Source organism: Primulina tabacum, chromosome 8 (assembly GCF_025594145.1).
Source record: "Primulina tabacum isolate GXHZ01 chromosome 8, ASM2559414v2, whole genome shotgun sequence".
Taxonomy (NCBI): Eukaryota; Viridiplantae; Streptophyta; class Magnoliopsida; order Lamiales; family Gesneriaceae; genus Primulina; species Primulina tabacum.
This window is the reverse complement of record NC_134557.1, coordinates 2622543-2634770: the sequence shown is the minus strand read 5'-3', so window position 1 is coordinate 2634770 and position 12228 is coordinate 2622543. Positions and strand designations below refer to the sequence as shown.

Here is a 12228-nt window from a genome sequence, read left to right as displayed (position 1 = left end):
TATATTTTTTGTTTGGTTTTTCCTAGCTATTACTATTATTATAATTACGACTCTAAATATATGACTTTAAATTGTGAATTTACATATGTGTTCTTATGTTCATGAAATTATATTCATATGTCACAGTATTTGTTTTTCATCTATTAATTAATAAAATCTAAATTAAATTGAAGAAAAATAAAATTTAGCCTCCATTTTTTGTTATGAAATTTTCACTCCATTTTTTTTAAAAAATTATATCTTTAAATGAAATTCACAATGATAACAATAAAATAATTGTTTTTTGTTTGTTTTTTCTTAGCCATTAATGACTTCTAAAATAAATTGAAGAAAAATAAATTTTAACTATCATTTTTTTGAATTAAAAATTTAGCTACCATTTTTTAGAATGAAATTTAAACTTACCTTCCATTTTTGGAATGAAATTTGCACTCAATTTTTTTTTAAATATATCTTTAATAAAATTTAAAATAATAGTAATAATATATAAATTTTTTGGTTTGTTCTCACATCTATTAGTGAATTCTAAAATAAATTGAAAAAATATATATTTCAGTCACCATGTATTAGAATGAAATTTACACTCTATGTTTTTTCTTTTAAAAAAACAATATATGTAATGAAATATAAAATAAATAGAAGAATAATAAAATTTACGTTCCATTTTTTTTAAAAAAAATGAATTATAAACTTATTTTTAAAATATTTATTTTTTTTTATTTATCTCTGTTTTTTTTTATGAACTTTATCTTTATTTTTAGGATGTCTTTTTGTTTGATTTATATTTTTTCATTAATTAATAAATTTTAAAATAAATAGAATAAAAATGAAGTTTATGTTTTTGCTCAAAAATTTTTAGTTATCCAATTTTTGAGTAAATCATCTGTAAGATGGTATCAAGTTGATATATCTCTAAGACGAGTCGACATTTTTTATCAACTAATGTTAATGCATTTTAAAATAAATCGAAGAAAGATGAATTTTACACTATTTTTCAAAATTTTACAGTTCTCCAATTTTTGAGTATGTTTTCTGTGAGACGGTTTCATTTATATGTATCCTAATACGGGTCGACCCAATCATTCTCAGAGTAAAAAACAATATTTTTTTCATGATTCAGGTCGGATTGGATACATGTTTTACAAAATTGACACACGAAACTGCTTCATATGAGTTTCTGTGACAATTTTATTTTTAACTTGAGTAAATTAACCATCTATTAATAACGTAAATTGTTTGAATTTACATGTATGTCTTTATTTTCGTTAAATAGTATTAATAAATACATGTTTTTTTTTTAGTCATTGATGAATTTTAAAATCAATTAAAGAAAACTGAAATTTTATTTTGGAATAAGATTTACAGTATTTTTTTAAAAAATAATTATATTTTTAATGGAATTTAAAATAAGCGACACAATGTCAGTAATACGCACAAGAACTTCCTAATACTTCATCCATTTTAGTACTACTCTCACTCGTGCATGCTTAACCCAACAAAACTAAATAACAATGAAAGATTAATATTTTTGTTCAAACATTTCTTGATCTTCAGGTCAAATGTTATATTTGTTACACAAGACAAAACTTTTATTTCTTATAATTTTGATATACCGTGCGAAGCCATATACAAAGCTAATTGCGAACATAATGAGAATTGCACTGACTTGAGTGTCAATGGACCAAACCGTAAAACTTTATGCATGATAGACCCAAATAATTATTTGGTTCCATGAGAGAACACTTCAAAAGAATTGAAATGAGCTTAAATTGATTTTATTTGTAATAATTACTTTTATATACATCAAAGTGATAGAAAATGATCAGGAATAAGAATGAATTCAAATCTTTTTTATGTGAAACAAATTATTCTTACATCTATAATTACTTAAAATGATTTATAAGATTTTACTTATGTTTTTTAAATATTTTTTTTGCTCGAAAAATAAATTTTTTAAAAATTTTTTACAATTATCTTCATGTTTTATGTCCTGTCAAATTTCTTTCGATAAATACTTGTAGAACTTATAGCTAATTTTTCAATGACGCGATATATGTATAGATCTTTATAATTTCAAAATATATCATGAGAAATTTAGAAATTACGGTTGTTATATGTTCCACACGTGCAACGCACGTACATATCTTCTAGTGTATATATATATATATATATATATATATATATATATATATATATATATTTGATTGATCCTATGAATAGATTCAAAACAAAAGCTAAAAGGCTCGTAAATTAGTTAATGAACTATATATATATATATATATTTGATTGATCCTATGAATAGATTCAAAACAAAAGCTAAAAGGCTCGTAAATTAGTTAATGAACTTTATTTGTTGGACTCTATCCACCAAAGGACTTTGCTTTCCCCCTAATTTATATTTAATTACATTTTAGCAAGATCCATAAGCATAGTACAAATAATCAGTTGAGTTATCATCGGTTGGGTGGTCGTACTTCAGACCTAAAAGAACAAGTTTGTACGACTTTTTCATGGGTTTAATATAATTATTATTTCTATCTGCTCAAGTACTTTAGACATAGGTCATATATATTTCCTTTAATTATAGTATAATAATAACTTCCTTTGATAAATTTCAAGATCCCTATTTGTTTACGAGAAATTAAAAAGGTGTGAAAAAATTAATTTTGTATTGTTAGGTTTAACATGAACGGTCGTTGCTTATTTGCTTAGCAAGATCGGATAATAATTCATTCTCATACAAGAATGAGAGATTTCTAAGCAAAGAAAGCTGAACCAATTTTCCTTGGCATCGTTCAATTCCATACTTACGAGTTACTCAAAATTAAAGGTATATGATCAGTTGTAATTTCGTGACATATTAATGAATTCACATTTTCATACCCAAATTATACAAATAAAATACTAGATCGTATCAAACAAATAAACTCAAAGTGGTTTTAGCCCACCAAACATGCCAACAAACAGTGGAGAGGGCAAATTTTTATTTTTATTTTTTTATTGTACTTCATGCATGATATATATATATATATATATATATATATATAAATACCTTTCAATTATATCAAAGTGGTATATCCACCAGAACAATATTAAGCTTAATTAGCTCATATACATGGAGTTATACAAGTTTCTGGTTTCTATTATACTCTTTTCTTCAACCTTGATCACTTGTTTAAATGCACTAAGTGTGAATTACTATCACCAAACATGCCCCGAAGCCGAGTCGACAGTCGCCAAATATGTAAAGAAAGGAATGCTTAATGATAGAACAGTCCCGGCAGCTCTACTTAGGATGCATTTCCATGACTGCTTCATTAGGGTACGTACCATACACATATAAAGTTTTAGTGTTAAGTTCGATTAATTTATTATAATAATCACGAGTTCCATTATTTGAAGGGTTGTGATGGTTCTGTGCTTCTGGATTCGAAGGGAGGGAACCAAGCTGAAAAGGATGGGCCGCCAAATATATCGTTGCATGCATTTTATGTAATAGATCATGCTAAGAAAGAAATAGAGGAGAAGTGCCCTGGTGTGGTCTCTTGTGCTGATATCTTGGCTCTTGCTGCTAGGGATTCTGTTGCCCTTGTAAGTGCAAATCAATTATATTTATAGTATCAATTATGGTAAGATTTCGGTGAATGAATATAGTTTGTGAGATTTGGAACATTTCTTGAAAATTTATATCTTCTTTGAAGATATTTTCTTGGCGAAAAACAAATAAAAATTTAACTAGTTAATACTTTATTAGCATGTTCCATAGATGCTATATTTGTACTGACTGTTTCATGTCATGTATATATTGTTAGTCCGGAGGTCCAACTTGGGGTGTACCGAATGGTAGAAAAGATGGAAGAATTTCAAAGGGAAATGACACGAGACAGTTACCTTTCCCAACCTTCAATATATCCCAACTGCAACAAAGCTTCACACAAAGAGGCCTTGGCGTTGATGATTTAGTAGCATTATCAGGTAATCACCTTATTATGGGATCCCAAGATTTTGATTAGGTGGGGGGGGGGGGGGGGGGGGGGGGGGGTGGCGGACAAACTAATAATAATGTAATGTAACTTGTCAAACACAGTCCAATTTTGCATATAAGGTTAGTTGCAAATCTTACATGATGTTCCGATCCATAATGTATTCTTTAAAGTCTTCATATTGTAATTCACATTTTTTTATGTTAGAAAAAAAATTGTGTTGTCCTAATTTACAACATTGTGACACACATAATGTCGGTAAAATTGCATAACAGGAGGGCACACACTTGGTTTCTCCCACTGCTCCTCTTTCCAGAACAGAATCCACAACTTCAACGCCAAACTCGAAGTCGACCCATCTTTGAATCCATCATTTGCTGCCAGTCTAAGGCAGGTTTGCCCAGTGCACAACAAGGTTAATAATGCAGGCTCTTTCTTGGACTCCACACCAACAGTATTTGACAATGCGTACTACAAATTGCTTCTTCAAGGAAAGTCCATTTTCTCCTCAGACCAAGCGCTGCTCACAACTTCAACAACCAAGGCATTGATCACCAAATATGCTTCAATTCAACAAGAATTTTTTGAGGGATTTATCAAGTCCATGATCAAAATGAGTAGCATTGAGGGTGGCGGAAATGAGATACGCCTGAACTGTAGAGTTGTCAATTGATCAAGTAGTACCGTTCTTTACAGATTGTTGATTGATTTATGTTGTTCTTTCTCTTAATTTCCGAGTTTGAGATGTAGTAGTGTTCGCAGTTCAAGGTTATAAGTGGGATTTTAGTTGGTTTCTTTTTGTCGGTCGAGTAAATTAGTGGATAAGAAAAACATGTAATCGTTTTAACTGTAATGATTTTTATGTACTTAAAACACTTCATAGTTCCCAAACTAAACATACTTAAATACTAAGCAATCAATCAGGAACTGGAAAGGAATTGGTCGAATTCCATTCAACATTAAAAGTATATTGATTTTTCCCAATATCTGAATATTTTTATAATCAAATACTGTATATCTGATTACACGCATAAATACATTTTCTTCCCCGTAAATTTTAGTCTCAATAAGAATACAAGGTCATATTGTTCATATCCAATTATGTATGTACAGACAATGAGATTCCGTTGATACAAAGGCAATCCCAATAGTGCCATTGGAACATCCGATGCTAATCGGAAATGTTTTCCACGCAACTCCTCTCACCTTTCCAAAGCCCAGTAGAAGAAACCTTCACCTTGATCTTATCTGCAGGTTTTGGCAAGATAATCGGCAATGTGTTATTCTGTACCTACCTGCAATGATAATCGATATCTATATACCTATAAAAGTGTGGATAAAAAGCAATGTTTTTCGATTGTGCATTGACAAAAATACCGTTCGTGCAAACTTGAACAAAATAAAACTTATTATTATTGTAATGTAAAGATAAAACTAATAGGACATAAATGCCTCGTAAAACTTATTATTATTGTAATGTAAAGATAAAAATAATAGGACATAAATGCCTCATCATTAGATAACATTTTCTTGATACATAATTCTTAGAAAAAATATTAAAAGAATAGCTTTTTAAATTTAAAAAAATCATTAAAAATATTAAAAGAATATATATTTGACTATTATACTTATAAAAGTGTAAAAAGAATAACAAAATTTTTCATTGTAAATTTTCTATTATCCCCTTAAATTGTGTATTGTTAGATTAATTGCATGAAAATTTTCTACACAATTTTTGAGAAATCTGTGCATTTAAAATCAATATATGTCTGATGATAAAAATATATTTTTTTATCTATATACCTACAAATTTGTAGATAATTAGCCATGTTTTTCAATTGTCAAAAGATAAAAATGACTTTCTCATCAATACAAATCCAAATATTCAATAAAGATATATTTGTAAATTTCTAATTGTTGTAAGTGTAAAAATGAAATATCAAATTTTTTTATTTATTCCACCTAATATATAATTAGTTAGTAGCCTAATTATTCCACATAATATATAATTAATAGTCTAACAAATGATAATGAATTATCACTACAATATACATTGATTGTAATAATTTATATCACTTAAAGAATAAAATGTAACTCCTATATTAATTTTCTCAAATGATCCATCTTTATACTAATTTTAAATATTTTATCCTTTTAATTTTCTTTCTACATGTTATTTTATGATTTTAATGCAATTTTGTAATAATATTTTAGTATAGTTTCTAATTATGTAATAAATTATAGTATCACAAGAAGATATAAGAAAAAATAATTATATATGTAATAGTACAATAACATGATAATAATATAATAATATGAAATTTAATACTAATATGTTTTATGATTTTTTAACTAAGAATTGGAAGTAAAAAATTTAATAAATTATTTAGTAGAATTTATATCAATAATTATGAATGTTAATATATTAATAATATCATAAAATATGAATCTGCTATAAAATTTAAGAGAGTTGGTTATAATAAGAAATTTAAATATTTTAGTAGCATTTTTTTTAAAAAAATTATATATCAGACAAAGTTTTTTAGTGGAATCCTTCCTACAGAGGAAGAAGGGGTGATGTATTAGTGTTTTTCTCCGAACATCCATAAAATTCTCGTGTCTTTAGTTTTCACAAGTTTTTACATTTCAAACTATATATTGTTGTTTAGATTGCCAACCGGTTGAAAATATTATTAGATATATTGAACCGTCTTCCACACTTTTCACGTGGTTCATATTTTTAACTGTTTGAGAAAATCTTTCAACCACCTAAAAACGTTTGAAAACAAATTTTAAAAGCAAATATTTTTTAAAGCTGTTTGAGAAAATCTTTCAACCACCTAAAAACGTTTGAAAACAAATTTTAAAAGCAAATATTTTTTAAAGAGTTTATTCAACCTCATCTAAATTCTTTCATGATCCCAACAATATACAATCACTAAACACATACAAATATAATATAATATATATAATTCGTAATCGATGGCTTAATGAAAAAATAAATTATATACTTTTTAAAAAATTATTCATTAACTAATGTTATATGAAAATTAATTTATATATGATATATAATTCTAAAGCAAAATGTAAAAAAATTATGTAGAAGGTTCACTAATATTTAAATGGAATATTATATGTTATATTTTATTATCAATATTATTATTTCATTAGTTTTGATAATATTTTGATGAGTTAGTCACAAATATTTTAAATTGATAATTATTTGTCCTTAGTGTGCTTCACTTATATAAATTATTATTTATGCATTTATAAAATCCATAATTTAGTTAATTTTTAGGTTTTATACCTTATACGTGGTACTTAGATATATATTTTTTCAAATTTTGTTTCAGTTCAATTTATTCTATATATTATGCTCATTATAATTTATTATATAACATAAAATCAACGACTTGAATTTTAATTTGAGAAACAATTTTGAAATTAAGATATATAAGTTTTTAATTAATTTATTCGTCTAATATGACAAAAGACTAAACAACTATAAATAAAAACATGATTCAAATTATTTTTTAAAAAAATCAAACTTTAATTTTTATTAAATAATTAATATTTACGTGCATCGCACGTACTTCTTGCTAGTAAATAAAAAAGGAACAATTTCAACCAAAATAGTTTCATAGAATAGATCCAGTGGAATAGATACAGTGACTGTGAACACGTTAATAGCTGCATAATTATGAATTCAAAGTAGTGGAATGTAAGCCATCAAAACGTCAACATGCAATACAAGAATCTTATTCTTCACAGAATCGATTCGAAAAATTCAGATGTCTTAACACCAATGGAAAATTACTGAAGAATTATAATAGTTTCGGTGCAGAAATCAAACCGTTTCATGCTCTTCATGTAAAGGAAGTGGTACAGCATACATCGTTCTAACTCTAACTGCAATTTATACAGCTTGCCAGTTTCAATGACCATAATACTGAATTGTTTTTAACTTCTTGCATCCACACAGCTGACTTACAAATTTTCAGAACAACATGACAGAAATTGGTCTTATCTACTAAATACAAACAATATTGTAGTAAATCTGATCATAATCTCAAAAAAAAGACGTTGGTTGTCAAAAAATAAGTTAAATCAAAAGAAACAAACTTCGAAATGAAACATCAATGTTTCGGTGCTCTTTAATATGCATTTTAAAGCGGCTGAAAATCAGAAATTATTCAGTGTAGAGATTCAAAGTTATCTTGCTTCACTTTTCTTCAAGAAAAAAAACATATATTTAGTTATCAAACAAATGAATAATTGCTAGAGCTTCTATATTTAAACACTACCAAACATTATAATTTAACGCAGTCGGTTGCAATGGTATGGCCATCACTTGCAAGCAAGAATGTGGATAAACATGAAACCAGATATGATCGGTACTTCTACCAATGAACGTGGCGATTGTAGGCGGTTTATCCATTTTCCATCAACTTTTAATCGAAACCACTGTACGAAACACCTGAGAACCAACCACACTTCCTACTTGCAAGAAATGAAACTAAATAGAAGGAAAGAAATATCAAGGTCGCTAGGCAAACAACAGCAAAAGCGGATGCTTTACAAAATACATCACAGAACTTGTGAGCTTTCCCCATGAGACCGTTGAAAAATCATACCATAAGTTGCCATGAATTGTAATGAAAGCCAAGCTCCTGGTTTACGTTCACACTAAAATCAATCAACACAAGAAAAGTGTTTTTTATAAGAAAAATAATTGTGCATATGTATAACCCACTTAATTCAACAGAATTGAGCACAAAAGTGTGCCATGTTTTATACCTAATAAGGGTCAGCGAAGTTTCTCTTAATAGATTTTTCTATACTTTGATGGAAAAATATTTTGTATCTCATTCGAGTAAATTATGAAAATTTTATTTTACCTGATACTCAAACCTTAAAATAAACATCAATTGAAATGCATGCAAGATCGCGCTACAATACTCTGCAAAATATAGCTGATAACAAATATTGGCAAAATTTAAAGACATCAAAAAAGATGAATTTTTAATATTTAGTGAAGAACCAATAAGAGAAGTAAACATGTACTGCATCAATTGACAATTACTAACTTAAAGTGAGAATTTTTAGTGCAAATTGAAATAGATGATTACAAAGTTATGACGCAAGCAGTAGATTGAACAGATAGAGCATGCAAAATAATACAAGATACGACACCAAAGACGGGATAGAAAAGCATGATTAAGAAACGTAGACTCCAAGAATGGTTAAAATAGCTGTAACACGTCATGAATTACCGAAGACTTCTTTACATTTACCTAAAATCTTATCTCCTTCATTAATTACCTCAATTTCATAAAAAGAGCTGGTCTATATATTACATGAACAAAATCTAACTTGCAAGGAACGCAACTGCATTCAAGAAAAGCTAGAGTACAATTATAACAACAAGCGGTGCCGAACAAAAGATGCCAGCTATCTTCTTGCTTTAGACTACTAACATAGGGTTATCCATAGAAGTCCGCCAAGACATGAACATTATATATACGGGGTCTTCTTTGAGTTATCATATTCTTTTTCAAAGACATCATGATTGTCATCTCTCCAATCAAAAAGATGTTATTGTCCAAGTTCAAATTACAAAAAGAAGGTATGTTTCTCCTTGCCGGTCTCAAATCATTCCCAGTAAAATTCAGCACCTCATTATTCCAAACTCTTTCATCGCAAAAAAAAAATCCGCTCATCAGATTTTAATTTCCATCAGGATACAAAGATTTGATATTCTACTTAACAAATCCTGATTTTGAATGTGAATTTTTTACTTAATTGTCAATTATTCTAATTAGTTTTTGTGCTTATGTTTTACCCTGATGTCATTCTTTCGATATATGTTTTGATGATTGATACAGTTTCATACTATTTGAATCAATGTTGTTTGGTTGTTTGGATTCAGGAAGAAGCAGAAAAGCTGATGTGAATAGCTTAGTGAGCAAGCCAAACTTGAATGACGAATATAAAGAAGCATTTAGGACGAAATCTTACACTGAGATATACAACAAAGTTCAAAGCCAACTGAAAATAAATAAGTCTTTTGATGAACAATGCCCACACTCCTTATCAACTCCCCCTCATCTAAGCAAAGTCCATCTCGTGGACCATCTACTTGAACCCCGCCAAGAAACCCTAACCCCTATATTAGAGAACCCAAATCTCCAAATTTTTGCCGAGTACTTTAATACTAGTCTAGAAGCATTCCAAAACTGTGAATTTCTCCTCAGAAATATCAATCAAGAACGCATTAATTATCTAGAAATACAGGATATGATAAAAAAAATCAGTTCAACTTGGACTAGTGATGAGTACTACCAGGTACAAAAAGTTTTGGTTACATTCACTTCACAGAACCCTCTTTCAGTGATCAGCCCTGAGAAGTTCCATGAATTACACCATAATCACGTACTTTTGTATCGTGAATTAACATCCCAACATAATAAAACCAAACAAAGAATCAAGGCCAACAGGTGTATTAAATTGGTCAAAACAATATTTAAAGTAGTGGGCGGAGGTGCATTGACTGCTGCTTTGCTAGTTTTGGCCATGCATAGCACAATAGGCATGGTGGTTGGCCCAATAATACTTGCTTGTTTCTTAATATTGTTGGTAAAGAATAAAACAAAACAAAGATTGGATAAAGAACGTCTCAAAAGACTATTTGCACAACTAGATGCTGCAGCAAGAGGGGTATATACACTGATCAATGATTTCGACACAGTAAGTTGGCTCGAAAAGACTATGAACGAGGAAATGGAACACATGCACTCGCTAGTTGATAATTGTGTTAAAAGGGGGAAGAGTGAGACCTTAAAGGTGGCTGCCAAGGTATTCCAAATGCAGGAGCCTAGGTTTTTGGGACAGCTGGAAGAGCTAGAGAAGCATACATACTTGAGTCTTCTCAACATAAATCGTACAAGAAAGCAAGTTGCGCTCGAAATGAATATGGCCGAGAACTGATCCCAACGCATCTGAGTGAAGAGCTTATTAAGGATAAGACTCTCTTCCATCATTTCAATTAAGGCTGTAATTCTTTTGCATTCCCCTTTTTTCTTTTCTTTTTATTTTATTTATGTCCTAGTTTGTTATTAATCCAAGTATGGGGTAAAAGGCTCTTGAATTTGTTTCAGATATGAAATTTATTAGTGGTATCGTGTTTTTGAGGTTTACTCTCATATTTGTCCCAGTAGTCAAAACAATGGACACCATCAATAATCATAGCCTATGATTAAAAAGAAATTACTCATCAGTTGGTAGCTGTTTGCGTCATCTCTTATTTCGGCAAAAATTTGTCTGGAATACATAAATTTTCAGTAAATACTTGACACAGCCATAAATTGGAAAATTTATTCACAATCTATCACTTTATTTTCACATGTAAATTGTACCATTTTTGGCATATCAAAGGGTGGGTGTTAATCCAATCCACCAATCATGCAAAATATTGAAAAAATAACATAGAAATTCAACCATCGTGTTTTCCATAGAAACCTCTCAAAATCATCAAACACTATTGTTCAACATAAAATATCACAACAAAAAAGTTCACACCCATACCCATTGTAGCACGATGACGAACACGCTGATGCCCTCAACTACTAGACTAGAACATTCGAACAGAAATATAGAATTTGGACGATGATATTTTCCATTTATCTCAGCAAAAAAAGATTAAGACGTGAAGAAATTTAAGTATATACTTCACTGCGAACAAGTAGGTTCTCATCTCAAAAAATAATATCTCAAATTTCATACGTAATTTTTATTTGCGATTGTTTAGTAAAGTATAATTCTGCCCTTAAAAAAATAGTATAATTCCTTCTAATTAGACACCTCGAAACTGGCAAATCCAGTTCAACGATCATGCAAACGTTGAGAAAATAAAGTAAAAGTTCACCTTTTGGCTAGTCACAATCAGGGTTCGCAGAATCGGTATCGGAACGGCGAACGAGGCTCACCGGGACGAAGTTACAGGCGGTGAAGTGCTTTGAGTTGGCGTTCTGTTAGCCAAAAACGCCGTTATAACGGACGATAGACTGTATTGGAACATATATTGTCTAAAATCGGAGAAATTTTGCCCTAATTGCCCTAATTTTGCCCAACTTCAGTGCATTTGTTTTTTTGTTTTTTATTTTTATTGTATTTCAAAGATATGAAAATTGAAATCAGTTTTTATTTTAATAAATATTAAAATCATTATATTCTTAACAAATAATTA

General features: G+C 29.1%; 2 protein-coding genes and 1 long non-coding RNA gene across 4 annotated transcripts; 2 read left to right on the top strand and 1 right to left on the bottom strand.

The window, feature by feature from the left end:
* The first annotated feature begins 3082 nt into the window (after nucleotides 1–3082).
* On the top strand, nucleotides 3083–5296 carry LOC142552911 (peroxidase 64). Its single transcript, XM_075662818.1, has 4 exons — nucleotides 3083–3322; nucleotides 3403–3591; nucleotides 3813–3975; nucleotides 4259–5296. The coding sequence occupies exons 1-4, from the start codon at nucleotides 3116–3118 to the stop codon at nucleotides 4654–4656; spliced, it is 957 nt and encodes a 318-aa protein (XP_075518933.1). The 5' UTR covers nucleotides 3083–3115; the 3' UTR covers nucleotides 4657–5296.
* LOC142552912 (uncharacterized) lies at nucleotides 5173–12139 on the bottom strand. 2 transcript variants are annotated; one of them, XR_012821884.1, is made up of 3 exons: nucleotides 11908–12139; nucleotides 7837–8653; nucleotides 5173–5278 (listed from the first exon to the last, which is right to left on the bottom strand). It is a non-coding gene; the product is annotated as an uncharacterized LOC142552912 (long non-coding RNA). The 2 variants fall into 2 exon arrangements; XR_012821883.1 differs by having other exon boundaries at nucleotides 7837–8669; nucleotides 11908–12138.
* Nucleotides 8666–11339, top strand: LOC142552910 (UPF0496 protein At1g20180-like). The gene has a single exon (XM_075662817.1). The coding sequence runs from the start codon at nucleotides 9888–9890 to the stop codon at nucleotides 10968–10970; it is 1083 nt and encodes a 360-aa protein (XP_075518932.1). The 5' UTR covers nucleotides 8666–9887; the 3' UTR covers nucleotides 10971–11339.
* Nucleotides 12140–12228: the final 89 nt, after the last annotated feature.

Bases quoted from the DNA above. Each gene is read 5' to 3' on its own strand.
- LOC142552911 (XM_075662818.1), top strand. From the start codon at position 3,116: ATGGAGTTATACAAGTTTCTGGTTTCTATTATACTCTTTTCTTCAACC. The intron at 3,323-3,402 runs GTACGTACCATA...CATTATTTGAAG, and splicing joins TCCATGACTGCTTCATTAGG to GGTTGTGATGGTTCTGTGCT. The intron at 3,976-4,258 runs GTAATCACCTTA...ATTGCATAACAG, and splicing joins TGATTTAGTAGCATTATCAG to GAGGGCACACACTTGGTTTC.
- LOC142552910 (XM_075662817.1), top strand. From the start codon at position 9,888: ATGTTGTTTGGTTGTTTGGATTCAGGAAGAAGCAGAAAAGCTGATGTG.